This window comes from Mixophyes fleayi, chromosome 2 (assembly GCF_038048845.1).
Source record: "Mixophyes fleayi isolate aMixFle1 chromosome 2, aMixFle1.hap1, whole genome shotgun sequence".
Classification (NCBI taxonomy): Eukaryota; Metazoa; Chordata; class Amphibia; order Anura; family Limnodynastidae; genus Mixophyes; species Mixophyes fleayi.
Window position 1 is genome coordinate 339,634,033 of NC_134403.1, and position 21,456 is coordinate 339,655,488.

Here is a 21,456-nt window from a genome sequence, read left to right on the forward strand (position 1 = left end):
GAAGTGGACTGTCTGGACTGTGTATCTGACTGGTGTAGTACAGAAACCTCACAGTGAGACATTACCTTGTGAGCTGTGCTATCGTTGAAGTCAAAGGACACAGCCAAGCAGGTTCATCCACAGACCTGGACACAGACTGGGTCTGGCTGTGAGCCCGGATCTCTGCCTCACAAGCTGCACACAGGGCCTCCAGGTTGGACTGTCCACAAGACAATTTTGCGTTACATTTGGCACAATTGTAATGCATAACACAGCCTGCAGCAGCTCCCTTCCTAGAGGTCCCCTTGTCAGTCATGGTGAAATATATAAAACACCCTTGTGAGCATGAAAAACAGTATCTATGTATATATACTCCTTCACAGAGAATATACATCTTTTTTTTTTTTTTTTAAATGTAGGAAATAAGTATATCTCTCTATATATAACATATATGTAGGCAGCACATTGGCCTAATGGTTAGCACTTCTGCCTCACAGCACTGGGGTTCGATTCCCGACTATGGCCTTATCTGTGTGGAGTTTGTATGTTCTCCCTGTGTTTGCGTGGGTTTCCTCACACACTCCAAAAACATACTGGTAGGTTAATTGGCTGCTATCAAAAATTTACTCTAGTCTCTGTCTGTCTGTCTCCCTCTCTGTCTGTATCTGTGTGTGTGTCTATATTAGGGAATTTAGACTGTAAGCTCCAATGGGGCAGGGACTGATGTGAGTGAGTTCTCTGTACAGCGCTGCGGAATTAGTGGCGCTATATAAATAAATGATGATGATGATGTATGTATTAACAAGGGTCAAGGATGTATTTGAGAATATATATAGTAACCCCTTCTGACTTAAACAGCTTTTGCAAAATATACAATATATAAACTTTCAAAGTAGATATAATTGTAACAGTCAATGACAAAATACAAGGATAAAAGCCTCACACACAGACACACACTCTTAGAAACAAATAATTGCAGAAAGAGTGGTTTTGCAAGGTAAAAACCTATCCTGTATGAGGGGCACAGCAGGGTTCCGTTCTCACAGTGTGAGAAACGGCGATGAGAGCTCCGTGCTCCTGGCGCCAGGAAGCATAGGAGGAGTCCAGGACCTCCCCTTCCTATTTAAAAAATGGCTGCCCCCGCGCTGTGAAACAGAGATTTCCTCCGTTATAAAGTGCCCCTTGTGTGAGGATGCAGCAGTGCTCTCTGATTCAACGGAGATCTGCTGTGGCTGCTTCTGGTCCCCATTCTTGTCCGGCAATGCTCATTGCCTAGGGGGGCGCGACCGAGGTACACTGACAGGTGCTGCGGTCTCGGCTATCAGTGCCGACAGCCGACAATGTAAAAATCAATCTTCTGTAGAGATAGAGGCCGGCTCTGCTGGGGGTGAGATAGCTGTCAAAGCTACTCACCCCGGCTCAGGGACCCGGGGTGGAGGAAGGCCACAGACTGTCCACCCCCTGGGAGGCATCCCTGAGCCCAGCATGTCTCCCCTGTAAAGAAAGAAAATAAAGAATTAAATTAAATTAAATCCAGGGCAGCTCCTGAGGGCACTAAAACTAACCTGAATATCCTTCCTGTGAGAGGGGTATAGCAGGGGCAGAGTTACACTCACAGATTTAACTGTTTAAGTGCCTGAATTCCTGCTACCACCTACTATATCATCATCATCATCACCATTTATTTATATAGCGCCACTAATTCCGCAGCGCTGTACAGAGAACTCATTCAAATCAGTCCCTGCCCCATTGGGGCTTACAGTCTAAATTCCCTAACATACACACACAGACAGAGAGAGAGAGAGAGAGAGAGACTAGGGTAAATTTTGAAAGCAGCCAATTAACCTACCAGTATGTTTTTGGAATGTGGGAGGAAACCGGAGCACCCGGAGGAAACCCACACAAACACGGGGAGAACATACAAACTCCACACAGATAAGGCCATGGTCGGGAATTGAACTCATGACCCCAGCGCTGTGAGGCAGAAGTGCTAACCACTAGGCCACCGTGCAGCCCATGTATCGCAGTGTCCCCCAATTGGACGTATGAGAAATGTACAACATTTATAGACTCTACAACCTTATGTCTCCTCCATCTGTTAACGGTGCATGTAGTCAATGTAAACTAAATGGAAACACAAGGAATGTATAAAGAGTGCTGTGCTGAGGTGAGCTGTATAATTTGTTGCATTAGTTACAGAGTAACTGGTAAAACACTGATCTTACTTTGGGGGAAGTGACAGTTAGTAATGCAAAAAATGGTTTGTGATATATGTGTTAACTAGAGGTAGGTTATTTGGACTCAGGTAAGTGTAGTAAAAGAAAAGTTGAAAAGCAGGAATTGCATTGAGCAATCTTAGAAGTTTTACTAAGATAAAGATAAGTAATACAGAGACTGAGTGGTTTCACTAGTTCTAAGTGACCTGATAGGTTGAATATATGTGATGTGATGAGCAGACTTTAACATTGTACATCTGGATCATCACTCACAGACTTTGCCATGTTGTTGTTCCATTGAGCCTAGTTGCCTTCTCTCCCACTATAATCCAGAGCTGGTGTCAGAAGATTCTGCAACATCTACATGTATTAAAAAGACATTCAGTCATATAAAATATAAACATCTAGGGGGTGTTGCCTCCAACAACCAATCAGAGTCTAGTTATCATTTATTTAGTACATTCTACAAAATGACAGCTAGAATCTGATTGGTTGCTATAGGCAACATCTCCACTTTTTCAAAACCGCAGCTTGATAAATTTACCCCTAGGGGGTAACAGTGGTATATCTCTCAACATAAAAACTGACAATTTTTTTATAAAAAAAGAACATTTTAATAAACCTAAACCAACTCTTATATATATATATATATACATATATACATATATATATATATATATATATATATATATATATATATATAGTCAAAAATAGTAAAAGTCATTACAGTCTTCATAAATTATCAGATGACTCACATAGCATGACCAATTGCTTTACCTATAGTTTTGTTAATTTAGATACAAACATGGGTCCCCAGGCTTTTCCTTTATCTGGGAGAACCAAGAGTCCATGAGGTACGTCTGCTGCAAAGGTGAACTCATTCAATAACATGCTGACCATGTCACTTAGATCCACCGGGATAACATCACGGCAAGAATTCAAGATATTGGAAATCACGTCACTGTTTTCCGCCTTGGACAGTGTGCATGTAGAATATACCACCGATCCTCCGGGACTGAGGGCATGGATCGCAGACCTGTGTGTAATTAGAAACAACAGCAGAGACAAAATAATGTCTTTTAAAAGGGGATTATCCTGCACACAAGGTCAGAGAAGCCCTTTATTTGACTATTAAACGTTTAAATTCTACGATGTAATGGTGAGATTTCAATCTTAGTAGTGATTGACCTTGTAGGTTAAATCTTCAGCAAAGTCATTTAGTAAACAAATACTGTCATTATAGTGCACAAACTCCAGTGATTACAATTAAATAATGTGTGTGGTGTCTCTCTTTGTGTCAGGTCAAAATGTCCAATTACGAAGAACAATGTATCTAAATACTGAAGTGCAAATGTGAAACTCAGTCAAGAACAGTAACAGCAGCAATGGAGCCTTAATAGTGAAATAATTTAACCAATGATTCCTTAATCGCTGATAAATCTAAAAAATACAAGTTGCCTTAAGAAATACATCTAGTAACATTCACAAATGTATATGTATTACCCCAAATGGGGTAAAAATTTAATTCCTGGGGGTAATGCTGCCGATTCACATGCTGTCAGTTGGATTGTAGACCCCTTTAAATGTGAAATTGCTGTTGTACCAGAAGAGCCTCAAGGGTTGGCAGAGGGACTTCTTGAGCTTTGATGCAATAATGAAGCACGTATTGCATTTGAAAACAAAGCAGATCTGTCATATTTTTGGATGTCAACAGCTGCAAAGGCATTCAAAAGTGCACGTGAGGAGGCAGTCAAAAAGTTGCTGCCTTTTGCAACAACCTACCTTTGCGAACAAGGATTTTCCACTCTAATGAACGTAAAAACAAAGCAGAGAAATTGATTGGACGCTGAAGACTGCATCAAAATGCCCCAATACTGATGCTCTCTTATCAGAAGCAACATCATTTCTCCAAAACCTAAAGTTTTGAAGTTGAAGCTTTCAAAGAAATTTTGATTAGATTCAATAAAATTTTGAATTCCAATAATTAATAATATATGATTTCCTTCCTTTCAAATCAAGGGGGTAACGTTGGCGTATCTAAATATATTTGGGGGTAAAAGGTAAAAAAGTTCCTGTTCCCCTTATGACACGAGCCTGCTAGTATGATTGTCACATAACCATTTGCAAAGGCCAGTTATCTGCTGCCCAGACATTTTCAGAAATGTCCTAAATTGGTCCAATCAATTTTGATTGGTTCATTCTTGGAAACATGATAGTTTTGGGGCTACATAAACAGCAATATCTGTCCTGCTTGCCAATATCGTATATTATATTGCGGCGTACATAGCCAGCATAACTCTCTACATCCTATGCTCACTTGCTGAGACATTTAGTACAAACTACATTTCTCTGTTATCAGTCATGGCAGATAAAAGAGACTGTAGAGTCCTTCAATGGCATTACAGACAGAAAGTCTGCTGTGTGTAAGAAAATATGTTGCCTTATAATTAGCATAGTTTGGGTACCCATGATCAAATTGCATGTTTCACCGAATCTCTAAGGCTGGGTACACACTACAGAATTTTTCTCCCGATGTGTTATCTATAATGATTTTACAAACAACTGATAAAAAAAAAAAAGTCCCGATCACCATGTCGATCCATGTGTACACACTATACATGTTTTACATAATTTATCTTCAGATCTGTGCTCTTCATCTGTCACAACCATCGGCTGAAAAGATTGTGACTCTGTGGAGATCCCGATTGTGAGGGCATACACACTGCAGGATTGGAACGACATCGCTCCATCGTTGAATGAGAATTTTAGTTCAGTTTAAAAATTAAATGAAACGATACGATGAGCTTTGGAACCATAATCGTTCATCATTGGAGCATACACACTAATGCAATACTGGGCCGAACAGTCATTTATCAGGTGATTGGCCTGATAAATCGGTTTAAAGCCCTGTACTGTGATACCCAGCCTAAGTGAATAGGGCTTAACACAACATCTGCAGGATATACACTTAAACATGACTTACTCCTGAACCTTTTAATGCACAATTAGTGTTTATTTGCAGGGTTTAAGAGATTTAAAAAAAGGAAAAACAATGAATGTGGCGTGAGCAAAAGTCTGCGTCTCCTTCTAGATGATCGATTAATTTCTTTAGTTTTTAAGGTCTCAAACTTGATTGACTCATTAGGTCTTAAATTAAGCCAGGTAAAGACAATTGCAGTGTTGACTAATGTAAGTACCCTGCTCCATGATCGTGTCAGTAAACCATTCTTCAACTGGTTTTTAAGCCTTGCGCCTCTGTATTATTCATTGATTTTGGTTTCACGCTATTCTATTTAGCATAAACACTTATGGAAGGCAATATATGACCAATTACTGGTCGCTTCCAATAAGGGATTATTAGTCCTTTGGCATTTTTGTTGGAAGCTGTAAAGATGAAGTGTTATGCATTGATTTCACAAGGGGTTTGTATTATTAATTCAATATATACATTTTAATACACACATAGGATATTAGTTTTTTCTTTTTTGAAATAGTGGCTGAAAATATCAAATATTGTTGAATAATTCAGGAATAGAAAGAGTATACTATATTCTTCTGTCTCATCCCACGGAGAAGCAATGCTGTGGAACCACAAGAGACATAAAGGAATAGCGTCAATACTGAGTTTGACTTAGAGCTGAAATCCTGTTTCCACACTCATAAATCTCTCATTTCTGCTCTGATACATTTTGTTCTATGCGGCTTCACCAAGCTCCATCCATTGTATTCCTCCTCTGTATTTTACAAAGCAGCAGAATTGCACACGGGCTTCATACTATTATTACACTGGAACTGGAATAATTGCAATGAGACTTAAAAGCAATAAGAAACTTGACATAACTGGGATTTAGCTGAACCTTAGCGTTCAAGGTTATAGAGAAACATTATATGAACGAGCTTTGGATATTTCAGTGCTCTCTAAGAGTACGAGAGGCGTTTATTAAAAACTTTCCAGCAACCAACAAGTTACCTGGCAACAGGGAAAATATAATGCTTTTAGATATACTATATTTTATTTATTTTAAGCAATTATATATATTTACCGAGTAACCAGCAATTACCCATAAAACATTGGGTTTACAGTTCAATACGATGTGAATTCATCAACCTCCCTCAATAAAAGCTACTTGGATGTGGACTATCAAAATAATAAGAGGTGATCATAGGATAGAAATGGCTGATTTCTGACATGTAGTTGGAATTTGAGTACATGAACAATTTTTAATTAAAGTTTTTGTATATTTATATATTTGCCCTCACAATTATACATTCCACCACAGAATATAATATCAAATCAAGTGGGATGTCACGTAAGTGAAAGCACATTTTATAAAGTACAGCTGAATAGGTCATGGGATAATATAAGTATAATTATTGGTTCTTGCCTTTAGCAAAATTCATGTAAAAATAGAACTAGTGTAGGCCTGGCCAACCTGTGGCTCTCCAGATGTTGGGAAACTACAGGCCCAGCATGCTTTGCCAGTTGATAGCTGGCAAGGTATGTCTGGACTGGTAGTTTCGCAACACCTGGAGATATGGGCAGCACGGTGGCTAAGTGGTTAGCACTTCTGCCTTACAGAACTGGGGTCATGAGTTCAATTCCCGACCATGGCCTTATCTGTATAGAATTTGTTTACTCTCCCCGTGTTTACGTGGGTTTCCTCCGGGTGCTCCGGTTTCCTCCCAAACTCCAAAAATATACTAGTAGGTTTATTGGCTGCTATTAAATTGCCCTTAGTCTCTGTGTCTGTTGGGAAATTTAGACTGTAAGCTCCAATGGGGCAGGGACTGATGTGAATGAGCGCTGCGGAATTAGTGGCGCTATATAAATAAATGGCGATGATGATGATCCACAGGTTGGCCAGGCCTGAACTAGTGTAATTAATAGAGCAATATTTAGTACTTAGGCTGCTTCTTAGAGTGAACTTTTTACTTACTTGATGGTACTATGAGCCTAAATTTCCACCAAAGTGCAAGGGTATGGACTGCGCACACAGATGCACCTAGTATTGCAGGGCAGTGCAGAATCTAGATAACACTTTTTTGCAGAGCAAGGTTACTGAAATGATCGATATGGGTGTTCCTTGCTGCACGGATGGAAGCACAGCGATTTCCACTTCACAATAACACTTCAGCTACACACAAGCTCTGTGCTAGTGGAGATTGGGTCTTGTTGTACCCTTTGAATGACATGCAGTTTCCACTTGCACTTCGGTGGAAAAGTGCATTATAGGTGAACTCTTCCCAGTGTTAAAACACTTTAAACACACAAAAGTGATGCATGTAAATTTGAAAAACAAATGTGCAAATGTATTAGGATTTGTTCACACCTATCTTCCGTTAACGTGCTTTTAATGTCGTAATTATCACTCAAGTTACAAGGAAAATAGTTTGCACTACTAAAAGTGCAACACATGGAAATCGCATGGGATAAAAAGGTTAATACGACATCATGAAAAACCCATCTTAAGTCCCTATTAGCTTACATGGCGTTTACAGATTTTGCAAAATGCGTATGTGTGAATTAGCCCTTATACAACGCATCTAATACAGACTGCCTGGTACAAATACTGTCTCTGAAGGTGCAGCAAGTGTAACATTTGCAGTAAGGATTTTATTTATTCCTGATGTACAGTAGAGGTAATGTGTAAATGCACACACTTAGCTCCTCATTTACTGGGGAAAAAAAGGTCTGATTTCTACAGAACTTTCCAATGATAAACGTTCAATAAACAGTTTGATATTTTCAGACAGTTTGACATATTTTACAATGCAGATTGTGTGCGTGCGTGTGTGTGTGTGTTTTTCACACACTACGTCTACCCTCACCGGCGTGGAAGAGCCCCTCCCACACATATGAATTCCGATGAGACAGCTGGTACTGGGCTGCGATTACAAACAACCATCCAGATAGGTGAAGGCCTTATCTGTGTGGAGTTTGTATGTTCTCCCTGTGTTTGCGTGGGTTTCCTCCCACAATCCAAAAACATACTGGTAGGTTAATTGGCTGCTCTCAGAATTAACCCTAGCCTCTGTGTGTGCGAGTGTGTGTTATGAACTTAGACTGTAAGCTCTATTAGGGCAGAGACTGATGCAAGTTTTCTGTACAGCGGTGCAGAATTAGTGGCGCTATATATATATATATATATATATATATATATATATATATATATATATATATATATATATATATATATATATATATATAAATAAATGATGATGATGATGATGATGATGATGATGATGATGATGATGGGTGAATCTATACACCGCAAATATCATCTGGAATGCTAAAACATTTACCTCCATGAAGACCTGGAGGTATATTTACTAAACTGCGAGTTTGAAAAAGTAGAGATGCTGCATGTAGCAACCAATCAGATTCTAGTTATCATTTTATTAGTACATTCTGCAAAATGACAGCTAGAATCTGATTGGTTGCTATAGGCAAAATCTCCACTTTTTCAAACCCGCAGTTTAGTAAATATACCCCCGATGTCTAAAATCTCTCAACCTGCTTCCTAAACCTCTTTTTTACATGTTTACTATATTCTACTCAATAACATAAATATGCACGCTTACCTAGAACCAATGACACAAGTAAAACTGAATCACTTTAAATATGTTCTAAAGAAAAACATTTCTAAGATAAAAAAGTTTTCGTTCACTTCTAAAACCTGAATTTTCCCATCCTTAAATATACAGTATACTCTAATATGCGAACAGATATGCTGCATTTCGAGAAAAGGGTCAGATTTAATGATACCATAATTTAACTGTTTTCAATGTTAAAAGAAAGTTGAAACAAGTCTCTTTAGCTCATTCCTAACTTGCATTAAATAAAATGACTGTGTGTCAACACTGCCATCTTCTGGTCCAGTGTGTATATTACTCTCTAATGGACAAACATTACCTCAATTGCATAACAGTTAGATATACCTCATAAACCTGTACAAAATACTGTGTCTTCCACAAAAGCTGATATTTGCAGCAATTCACGGCTTTCTTTCAATTATTTGGTTAATGTACATTTTAACAGTTTTATTTTGTTTGCTTACCAAGGCACGAAGGTAGTTAGATTCTTTTCAATAACCTATTCTTTTATTCCAACAGAAAACATTTCAATCAGCACTAGAAAGTGTTCATAAAATGTAAAGTAATTGCATATAAAATGTATAACTCTTGCTTACCCTCCAAATGTTATTAATAGTGGCCAATGAAAGAATGATGATTCACATATTTATATGTGCCAGGATTGCAAATACTGTATGTGGCCGCATTTTGCCATTTAGGGCCTATGAAAACATATTTAAAGGACCACAAAACCAAACATACAAAATGTTTTATGTAAAAGAGCTACCTATAATATTCACACATACATGTGTAAATCTTAGCGCAACTAAAAGTATTAGAGATAAAGTTGTGATGGGTGAACACATTTTCTCTATATACAACAGACTTCCCATCTATTAGACATGCCAAGACTGTTTGGGCATTATTATTATTATTATTATTATCTTTGACTTATAAGGCGCCACAAAGGGTCCGCAGCGCCGTACATTACATATACAGAAAACAGAGAACCAAGACACAACATGATGCAAAAATATATACAAACACAGGTGACAAGGTAAAGCAAATCAGATTATTTCTGGGACAGATAGTGAAAGGGATAGTAGAAATCAGCGAGAAGAAGGCCGAAGCTTAAGAAAACAGGGAAAATAGGGCTAGTGAAGCAGGCCAAGAGGTACAGAGGGTGACGGAACAGTAGAAGGAGCACACAAGGAAAGAGGGCCCTACTCATGAAAGCTTACATCCTCCTAAAGGGAAGGGGGATACACAAATAGAGTGGTACTAGTTGGGGGAGAGAGCCAGGACAAGGAAGTTAGGAGGACTGATAGACTTGAATAAAGAAAAGAGTCTTAAGGGCACGCTTGAAGCCTTTGAGAGTAGATGCTAACCTGATGGAATGTGGAAGATCGTTCCACAGCAGGGGAGCAGCCCGGGCAAAGTCCTGAAGACGAGAGTGAGAGGAGGTGATCAGTGAAGTAGTGAGGCGGCGGTCACGGGCAGAGCGGAGGGGGCGGGTAGGAGTGTAGGAAGAGATGAGATTGGAGATGTAGGGAGGGGAAGATTGACTAAGAGCTTTAAAGGTGAGGGTGAGGAGTTTAAATTTAATTCTGTAGGGTATGGGGAGCCAATGTAGTGACTGTTGGAGGGAGACTGCAGAGACAGAGCGGCGGGAGAGAAAAATGAGGCGGGCAGCAGCATGCTGGCGCTTGTAAAACACCAAGGGGTAAATGTATTAACCAGCGGTTTTTGTTCGGCGACTTTGCAGGGCAAATTTAAGACAGCAATGACTTTCAAGGCAGAGCTTTTCCTTGAAAACCATTGATGTTTTGAATTTGCCCTGCAAAGTCGCCGAATATCAGCGACTTGCAAAAACCGCTGGTTAATACATTTACCCCAAATGTCAACATACCCATGGCTACCAGACCATGCCCCCTGGGACCAGTAGTGCACCTGTACAAAAAAAGAGTAAAATAAACACAAAAACACAGTGGCAAATTAAAAATAAAAATGTCCCACACACAGTCATTCACCACTCTACTGCTGACCTAAATCCTTGGGGATCTCTTCTTTCTGCCAGCTTGGCAATACATTTTGAAAAAAAACAAAAAAAAAACATCTGGAGCGATGATGACATGCTCTGCAAGGCTACGCTCTGATTGGTCAGATTGCGGCAAAGCCTCTCTGTATTGGTTAGTACAATGAGCTACATTTTATAGTCACTCCAGAAGGATTTGCCTAGGACTCACAACATGTTTTTTTTTTGTGCAGACCTAGAAGTACCTTTATCTACTTATCCAAAAGAAGAGGTGAGCACTTTGGATTCTATTGAATCCAACAGTTCAGAGTTTTACTAACCTCGGTTCTGAAAGTCAGGCAAAAAGTAAATTTACCATGATGTGGGAATCTTGCAAGTTTTGGACACTGCAATATATTTATATATATTGTGCTGGGGTGCGAGCCCCACTGAGAGTGTCCAAAACAAGCTTTGAACACTCTGTAGAGCGGTGGTACTGGAAAGCTGGGTGAAAACCTCAGAACAGCCGGGAACGGATTATAGTTGGGTCTAATCTGTAGGTCACAGGAATTTCAGCATGGAGAAGTTTCCAAGCAGGTCTTTGAAGCAAGTGATGTCTATTTGCTTTCACACTGGTGTAAGGCACCAGCGATCAGGAGGTCAGAAGAAACAAGAATGATTTTAAAAATAAAACAGTGGCTTTGTTATACACATCTGGAAACTAGTTTTAGCAGGAGGGTAATCTGTCCTCCTGTTGGGATGATTCATGCAGCCTGCATGTGAATCAACCCAGAGAGGTCAACACCTTTTTACATAGATACTAGTGGCCGGGGGGAGAAGGGGGGATGGGGTATACTTCCCCCCTGTCCACAAGCTGCCAGGGAAAGGGGGGCTCAGCCCACGCTCCTCCCCTGGTGCCTATCTGTCAGGGGTGAGAGATTTCTTTTAAATCTCCCGCCCAAAGTTACTTCCAGGGACTCTGCTCCGGGGTCTGGCTCTCCCTCCTGGACGAAAATAGCACCAGATAGGGAGACACCGGGTCCTGCCTGTCGCTAACTGAAGCTCTTTGAGCTCCAGCTAGGTACTTGGCTTCCTGGGTTCACCAGAAAGAGGGCATTGTTTGGCAAGAAATAGCATTTTATTGAGTGAATCGGGTGGAGATTGTGCTTACTTTGTCCTGATGTTGCCTGGACAAATGTTGGGAGGTATGTATTGTGCAGACACCTGCTGTAATACCAGCTAGTATACAGTAAGATAATATTCCACTGTTGTTTGATGTATCAAACAAGAGCACAGCTTTATTGCTGTGTTATGGATCAGTCTGTCTATTCATTAGGAGCATCCCAGGATTATTTCTGGCACTAGTACTACTTCTACAAGTAAAACTGGGACAGGGCCCTCCAAAAATGGTCTCTCCCAAAGCAACAGCTCTTTCAAACTTTAAGGGGAAATATAATGCTAAGAATAATGATTGTGATTAATTTAATTAAAAAAGAAAAGAAGAGGCAACAAGAAACAATAGGCAGCATCCCATACAGTGACGAGACAAGGTTCATATCATAGCCACTTTTTACCTACCAAGCTAATGCATCTTCTGCCACCTTTCATGTATCACCTTCTAGATTATCAAAGAATCAGAAGAACAACACTGTGGCTGAAGAGGAACCAATTGGGCCTTCACTCTGTGAGGAGAATCTAAGGATGTCCATAACTTGGATGTCAGGTATTTCAGTCACTGTAGAGCAGGTAACTTCTTTAATTTCTCAAACGTGTGGAGATGGAAGATTGACTAGTAATGATAATCATATTAGAAATTGAGGATGCTTCTTCGCAAGGCCCGATACTAAAGCTTGTGGAGGATGATAGTAGCTAAAGTAAGCAGAGGTATAAACAGAGGCCATCTAGGCACCTCCTACCGGTTACATCATTTGCAGCAAGTCCAAAATAAAGAGTTTTTGTGTGGTAACAGGAAATCTAGCATAATCTACCAATAGCATGCCATCGATTGATCGATACCCAATATAGTCACCAGCAATACCGCCTCATCATTCTTGTCAAGTCCTGCAGCCAAATTTGCCATTGCAAATCAGCTGCCCTAATATGATTATCTCTTCCCAAGAAGATTCCTGGAGCGCAACACTGCTGTTGCTGAATTTGAACCTCTGTTACAGTTGGGAACATCTATGAAGACTAAGCATGTTACAAATCATATAGAATTGACTGTGAAACAATCCTTTCTAAGAGGAACAATGTATGACAGCCCATTGTACAGGAGAACACTAGGGCTGCTATGTGCGCTCAATGTGTGGCATCCGTTCGTCACGTTTTGTTTAGCTCGGGAGGTCCACGCTACTAAATTCCATCTCACAATTAATCAGCTATATAAGAAATCTAAAGGTTCCTCAAACTGAAACACTCCCTGGCTTGAATGGTGGAAGATTATTTTAATCATAGTGGTCGAAGTGGAAATAAAGTAGTGGGTACAGAGAATGTGAGTAAATGGAATTTGATAGTTTTACAATCACAGCAGTTCAAAGTGGTAGGAGAAGTGACGGTATGGCATACAACCGAATACCAGCCCACTGTGATCACCGATCATCATAGAGAAACTGACATCGGAGAGAGTCCATTGGAATACTGTGAGGAAAAGAATTCTTTCTGGAGCTGCTTGTGCAGACTGGCTATAGTCTACCTGAGCTGCCCAGCAACTAGAGTGTAATCTGTGTTTAGCACAGCTGGCAATATTGTAAGTGATCATTACAGGAGGCTACCTCCCAAAAATGTAGAAAGCTAGTACTCTGCAAAAGGAACTATGACTTGTTTGATGAATGCCCACAAATTGAATCGTTAATGGTTGGTTCCAGTGGGGATAGGCTTCAATTCATGCTTACATTGATGAGTATGATGAGAAAATTAAGTTAGATGCCCACTCTGAGCCTGCACCCTAACCCATAATCTTTTATTCTGTAGGGGCTCAAACAAATCATACACTTCAGCCACAAAGGTGACATTCCCTGATATTAAAGTGCCTGGTTTATTTCACTATGCATATGTCCTGATTGGCCTACATCATAAAGGTGGATGGGAGGGCCCAAGGACATTGCCATTTCCTTATATTATTATTAATAAATGCTGGGCTTTGCCCTCCTGTGTCTTTTATTAAACTGCTGCTCCGCCACTCTGTTTCCTTTAGGTCCAAGTCCCCCATTGGTACGATTAATAAATGCTGGGCTTTACACTATTGTATCTTTTTATTCTAAAGTTTAATTCTTTCTGCCACTCTGTTTCATTTGCGTTCATCGCCACCTGCCTGTCTTAGTTAGAATTGCAGGCTTTATGACAGTCGATTCCAGTGGGAATGAGCTTATATTGGGGGATGATCTTGACACTGCTGCGGAAGATGACGATGAGTGAGCCATGTTCCATATTCATATTCCCAAATCCATATTCTCCTTTGTTAGAGATTGAGGGCCAGAAACATACCACATGTCTTATGGAGTTATCACAGCGATGTTGCTGCTGTTGTGCTGGAAACGGTTTTCATTTTGTGAGGCCCAGACACAAAAGGTCGTAAACAAGTGTCACTGCATGTAAATGATACTAATATATGAACAAAACAAAAAAAACAGGTCAAAATTACAAATGATTTATGATTTTTATCAGTGTTCATCAAATTTACATTTTCGGGTGAAATGCAACATGAACGCCAAAACAAAAATATGGCTTTGGAAACAACATCAAAACGAAAACACAGGGTGGCTCACTAATCTCTAATTTAATCCTATAATGACTGATACCACTTTCAGATTGCCGCGTATATGAACCCGGGATATTGCCTGGGGACAGAGCCTCCAACCCGGCAAACTCCTGGGTAGACTGTGTTCACACTGAACATGGGTCTGCTCGGATCCCACTGGCAACATCACAAGAGGAGCTCTGATTGGCTCCTCTTGTGCTGCTGATTTTTTATTTATTTTTACTTTTCAATGGTGTTCGGTGAGACCCAGGATAAAAAACTCGGGTCTCACCGTTCACATGGGTGGCTACCCATTTCGGACCCGGGAATCACCCTGCAAAAGACCAGGGCCTAATTCCCGGGTAATCCGTCCCGGGTAGATGCCCCTGGACCCATTCATACCAAGCCTCCATGCGGGTCATCGGGGCTCGCCCCGGCAAAAACTCGGATCTTTTAGGCAGTGTCAATGGGGTACGACAGATAGAGTTCGTCTTTCAAAATGTTCTCACAGTGATACATAGTTAAAAAATACAAAAAATGTGATTGCCCAAAATGAAATGTGCAGATAATTCTAGCTATGCTGTGGGTGCACTACAGTGGAATGTCCATCGCAATACAAGGGCAAGCACCAGCACTCAAAGGCTGGACCTGTCACAGTACATGACTGCTACTGACCCTGGACGCAGATTAGCAGGCAGCAAAAGCCATCGAAAGCTGCTGAATTACATATGTTAAATCTATGTCACAACTATGTATTTTTATACCGTTAAATTCTCGAAAGGGGGATGTAATGATTACCATGAAAGCTGCTTTGGTACAAAGCATTTTCCACAGTACTCCTACAGTAAAACATGACGGTCTGGGATCCCACTTGAAAGAAAATGTTTAATGAAGACTTGTGCCCCATTATTAACTGACCATCATACTTCCAATCATCACTCTGTTAAAACTTTGCAGCACATGAAACGGCGATACATATTGGGGCATTCAAGGTTTCTGGACCCAGCACACACAGGGTTAAAAACAGAAAAATTGTGTTACAGTGTGCTGTCACCAAAAATGATGTTTTAACTCAAGGGCTCAGGTGTTACATTATTATTTCAAAAGGTAACATATGCAGGAACCACTGAAGAAATCCTGAAATACAATTCTCCTTGGTACATTAATGGGTGATTGAAATTGTAGCTTTATACATATTTAGATTGGCTAATGTGTATCTTATGCCATTTTCACATCCATGGCGATGGCTTATTACCCTAGGATAATGATCACCACTATTCTCTAGACGAAGACATGCCATGATATTCAGAATGACACATTTGCAGAATACTTGGGTTTAGCACAAGTAACAATGATGTATGCTTCAGTTTTCCCTATTGCTTCACAGATTTGATTTTTCATGTCAAATCTGGAGTGAGAAAATTGTAAAGGAGGGCTGAGGTATTTGATGGATTCCTCCCTAAGAAATAAATGACATGATGAATTACCCCAATAAGACACTCAAGTATTTCAGTGATCAATCAGAATGTTCTTTGAACTCAGCATTTTTCATTTTCTTAAGGGAAAAAAATATATAAGCGCTGTTCCAGCATCCACAGTGGCTTTTTATGTACCATTTTCAGAAAGATTTTCAATGTCTAAATCACACTACTCCGCAAATAGCTAGCAAATGTTGTCTGCACTTTAAAACAAATGCCAAAAAAATGAATATAAATTGGCAGCATTAATATGTTCTGCAAAATGTCAATAGCGTGCAAATGTTTTGTGATCTAGTCACAGAAGTACAAAAAGATCCATTATTTTGTGCAGCAAATGGCAAAATCATTAAAAAAAACACCTTAAGACATCCATTAATGACTTAGATATATAAAATGCTGGAATTATTTCTTTGAGTCGTTCTGAAAGAACAGAACGGTCTCGAAGCTAAAACATGGATTTCTTTTTCACTTTCTTAAGGCAAGCAAGGTAGATAGTTGGGTCCTTGAGTTTGGCGTCATATTTACAAGTTATCCATTGCTTATGACGCCCACCTTACAAATGACTCCAGCACGCTGCCTTTTCGGAGTGTGACAACTGTGGCCGAAATTACCATCCAACAGTTCATAGTTATATTATCCCAGTGTGAGCTTAATAATAAGCTTGAAATGGGGATTTAACAATTTACCACAGCCCTTGTGCTAGTAACCACTGTCCCAAGAAGAGGATGGTTTATCACATACAGATTTGGGAACTGAGCTAAACCAGTAAATATCATCATCATCATTTATTTATATAGCACCACTAATTCCGCAGCGCTGAACAGAGAACTCATTCACATCAGTCCCTGCCCCATTGGAGCTTACAGTCTAAATTTCCTAATATAACACACACATAGACAGACAGAGAGGGAGAGACTAGGGTTAATTTTGATAGCAGCCAATTAACCTACTAGTATGTTTTTGGAGTGTGGGAGGAAACCGGAACACCCAGAGGAAACCTACACAAACACTGGGAGAACATACAAACTCCACACAGATAAGGCCATGGTCGGGAATCGAACTCATGACCCCAGCGCAGTGAGGCAGAAGTGCTAACCACTAGGCCTAAATAATATGAGGTTATAATTGGGAGATTTATAATCACCCTCAGGTCTGTCAATTGATTCTACTAGTTATTATTTTCCCTGGTTTCCGTCAATGTGAGATTTGCTAATTTGAGACTCTTTATTACAGGATACATTATTACATAAGCTTTAGGGGTTTGATTCAGAGATTGTTGCAAAATGGGTGTAAATTACACTTAAAAAAAGTTTAAGAAAATATCGTATTTCAGCCCATACGCAGAACAGAACTGTATACATCTCAAAGTGCGTCCAACTTCGCATGCAAGTGTCTGGTTAACTCTAAGGGGTATATTTACTAAACTGCGGGTTTGAAAAAGTGAAGATGTTGCCTATAGCAACCAATCAGATTCTAGCTGTCATTTTGTAGAATATACTAAATAAATGATAACTAGAATCTGATTGGTTGCTATAGGCAACATCTCCACTTTTTCAAACCCGCAGTTTAGTAAATCTAGCCCTAAGTCATTATCATCAAAGTGTATTTGCACCCGCCTCCGATCTGGCTTATATGCTTGTTTCCGCCGGTCTGCATGGGCCGTATTTGCGTATGAGCACCCTTACTGTACTCAGTCTCTTCCCTCCCTCTTTCTGTCTCTCCAGTTGTAAGGGCGCAAATGCCAGATACGCACAGTACTGGTGGATATGTCGTTCTCTTTGTGGGCAGGCACATTGTGAATTTGCGCAATTTACGCTATGCAAACTAGTGTCATTTCACCTCATCAGGCCCTATGTGTACACATGCAAACTAATTTATCACGAATAGTCTGTGAACATACATATTACCATTCTAGCTGTGCTGGCTAGATGAGAGAAAATAGAAGTAGATGGGATAGAAAATCTCAGGAGCGTTAATGGATTTAACACAGTCCAGTAGGGAAGCATATTTCAGAGAAAGACAAATGCTAGCACAAGAGGTCATGCTTTCATGCAGGAGGCTGCCAGACTCTGGGAAATGTAAGGGAGCAGAGGAGCGAAAGGTTATCAGCAACAAAATACAACATTACTTGGGTTAGAAAAAGAAACTTCACACATTTAAAAAACAGACATGGAGAATGCAACTCAATCCAAACTTAAAGGCAAACAGAATTAATTGAGAAACAAAGGGGTATATTTACTAAATTGTGGGTTTGAAAAAAAGGAGATGCTGCCTATAGCAACCAATCAGATTCTAGGTGTCAATTTGTAGAATGCACTAAATAAATGACAGATAGAATCTGATTGGTTGCTATTGGCAACATCTCCAGTCCACTCTTGCTGTTACTGTGCTTGAATCATCTGAACTATTCAGAGAGCCACAAACTACTGGTTACCTCCAAATCTGTTCTGGACCGCCCTTTATTCAAGTTAATGAAACAAGTATGTAATGTCGGTAGATGTATTGTTGTACTGTACACTATCTAACCTCCTCACCAGCACATACATCTCTGCATAGGGATGAGTCCGAGTTACTGTACCCCCGCTTTACTTATGTCGCTTTGGATGTGACATGAACACTTCTGAAAAAGAACCACAATGCTGTTTTCATAATAAATGACCACGTTTATCACTTAACTCCATAACAGAAACATGTAGTATAGTTCAACATTTAGGGGTAGATTCAATTGGGTGAAATGTTCCTCAGAACATTACGTTAGTTACCGTTACTACGGTAAAAAGCAACGCAGATTTTTGCTCGCACCTCTATGGAGCACAAGCAGAAATCAGCTATACGTCTGTCAGAAAATATCCGCGCGAGGTGTCTCCCGGCCGTTCCGGAGGCAGCTCACGCGGATATTTTCTGATTTGAATCTGCCCCATAATAGAAGAACACATTATAGGTCACAAACATGAATATTTTTTTTGTCTCTATGTGTACCTGAGTAACTCTGTTTGTATTACAGGGAGTACTTTCCTTTGCGATATTCGTTCTGTTACACTTCCAGAAGAAAACAGCCAACTCCTGTCATTAGAACAAGGGGCATCTACTAACACCTGTAGAATAACAAGAAAGAGATAGTAAGCAACTCATGGAAATCTGTATAAAAACTAGGTATAAAAACATTACTTATAAATATTTGTACTGAAGCGAAGACTTCACGTTTTATATTACCCGATGCACTGCTATGTAGAAGCCGATCACATTACAACTTTATACAGTGTATGTAGGAAGGAAAAATAAAATTTGACAATGCTGACTACAATAACAGTAAAATAAAAGATTTAACATACATGGGTTCTCAACATACAGTAAAAGAAGAAACTATACATGGTTTGAATGAAATTGTCTAATACAGTGGTGGGCTACAGGACAGTCGAGGGGCTCTATGAAGCCGTTGAGGTTAATTTGTAGCAGGACTAGGACTAACTGTATCTAATCATGGACTTACCAGTTGCTCAGGATGTGTGAATGTATTTATAATGTGGGTCAGGGAGCGTCCCTATGACATTCTACACGAGAGTCGATGCGTGGGAGAAATGGCTACCGTTGGGGCCCTTTGTAATGTGCTCTCTCAATGTACTTTATGGATGCCAAATTGTGTTGCTTGTTTAAAGTGCATGCAACAAAGCATCACTCATTTTAAAGTAAGACAGAACTTCCCCAAAACATAACTTCCCCAAAACAATACAAACCTTGTCGTACGAGTTGGCGTGCAACCTCCCTATAAGCCTTCCGTCCATTTCAGAAGTAGAGATAACATTCGTGTGGGACAATGGCACAAAGGATTCCAATGTCTGTTTCAACCACCGTGATCTGTGGATATCTGGCTCGTTACAGTCAAGTCGCCCTGGGCAAAACAATTTCATAATTAAATGCTAGCAGTAAATAAAGCTCATTTAGAACTTTCTGGCAGCGGCATAAATATTTTGTAATCTTATCATTATTATTTTTTTTCTTACCATTATTTTTGGTTGACACATTTAATTTAAAATAGTTTGAATATAGTAGTAAATCATGCAATCAGATACGTATTACTACAAAATGTAACCATTTCCTTCCTTACTGTATCCCTATTGGGGGTAACTAACTATTTATGGGGAGTACGGTGGCTTAGTGGTTAGCACAGTGGCTTAGTGGTTAGCACTTCTGCCTCACAGCACTGGGGTCATGAGTTCGATTCCTGACCATGGCCTTATCTGTGTGAAGTTTGTGTGTTTGCGTGGGTTTCCTCCGGGTTCTCCGGTTTCCCTTCCACACTCCAAGAAAACATACTAGTAGGTTAATTGGCTGTTATTAAATTAGTCTCTCTCGGTCTGTGTATGTTAGGGAATTTAGACTAAGTTCCAATGGGTCAATGAGTGAGTTCTCTGTATAGCGCTGCGGAATTAGTGGCGCTATATAAATAGCTGATGATGATGATGGGTTCTTTGTGTACATCCTAAATGTCTTCTTGCGTGACTAGATTTTGGTCCTTTGGAGTTCACAGCTTTGTATTGTAACACTTAATTTTTGCTCATATATCAGGTGTTTACATATGTATACTTTGGACATGAGCCGTGTTCCGAGTAATCATTAATAATAGTTGATGTGAAAATTTCATTTTTATATTCATATTAAGTATGAAGGTAATATGCACGGTTGAGTCTTATCCTCACTGTACACTACAGCTATCATAAGAGTGATGTATGATGGGAGTATTTCATCCCCATTCCATTACAAACAACAAAACATACAAATAGTTCTTAGACAATGGCTTAAAGGCTGCTGATAAATAACAAAAAGCTCAAATGGCAAAGCACAGTATGACACGTTTGCTATGAAATCTTTGGCCAATGACTAATCTATCTAGAAAATATATAGGTGTTACCAAGCAATTATTATTTTACTTTTTTGCACATGTGGTTATCCTTATTAGCTCACCAAAATGCGATAAAAGCCACACAAAGCACCTATCATTCTAAACTAATAATCTTCAGTATTATACCCAGTGGTCGAAGTGGAAACGTAGAAGTGGTTGTATATATAAGTGAATGGAATGTTATAGTTTTACAATCAAAGCAGTAGGAAAAGATGTGATATGGCATTCCACCATGTACCAGCCCACTTCTACCACTGATTATACCTTAAAGCAGGGTTTCTCTAATCCAATCCTCAAGTACCACCAATAGGTCATGATTTCAGGATTTCTGTCTGTGGAAACAGGTGGGATAATTACTGATCCAGCAAAATAGATTAATTCACCTGTGCATGGTTAAAATAAATCCTGAAAACATGTCCTGTTAGTTGTACTTGAGGACTGGTGTTGAGAACCTGTCACATACACTCATAGAAGACATCCATTTTCTCTGCAGGGCTCTAGTGATCACCAAGGCTGGAAACTTGGTGCCTCATGCCTCAATGTCACTAGTTCTTAGTGAA

General features: G+C 39.8%; 1 protein-coding gene across 1 annotated transcript in view; it reads right to left on the reverse strand.

Moving 5' to 3' along the window:
• Positions 1–2,904: 2,904 nt before the first annotated feature.
• Positions 2,905–21,456, reverse strand: part of NSUN3 (NOP2/Sun RNA methyltransferase 3) — a 30,963-nt gene continuing 12,411 nt past the window's right edge. Inside the window, exons 4-6 of the mRNA XM_075197039.1 lie at positions 19,731–19,885; positions 18,976–19,091; positions 2,905–3,231 (exon numbers count right to left, since the gene is read on the reverse strand). Coding sequence (XP_075053140.1) covers positions 2,973–3,231; positions 18,976–19,091; positions 19,731–19,885 — 530 coding nt within the window. The 3' untranslated portion in view covers positions 2,905–2,972. The remainder of the gene's footprint in view (positions 3,232–18,975; positions 19,092–19,730; positions 19,886–21,456) is intronic.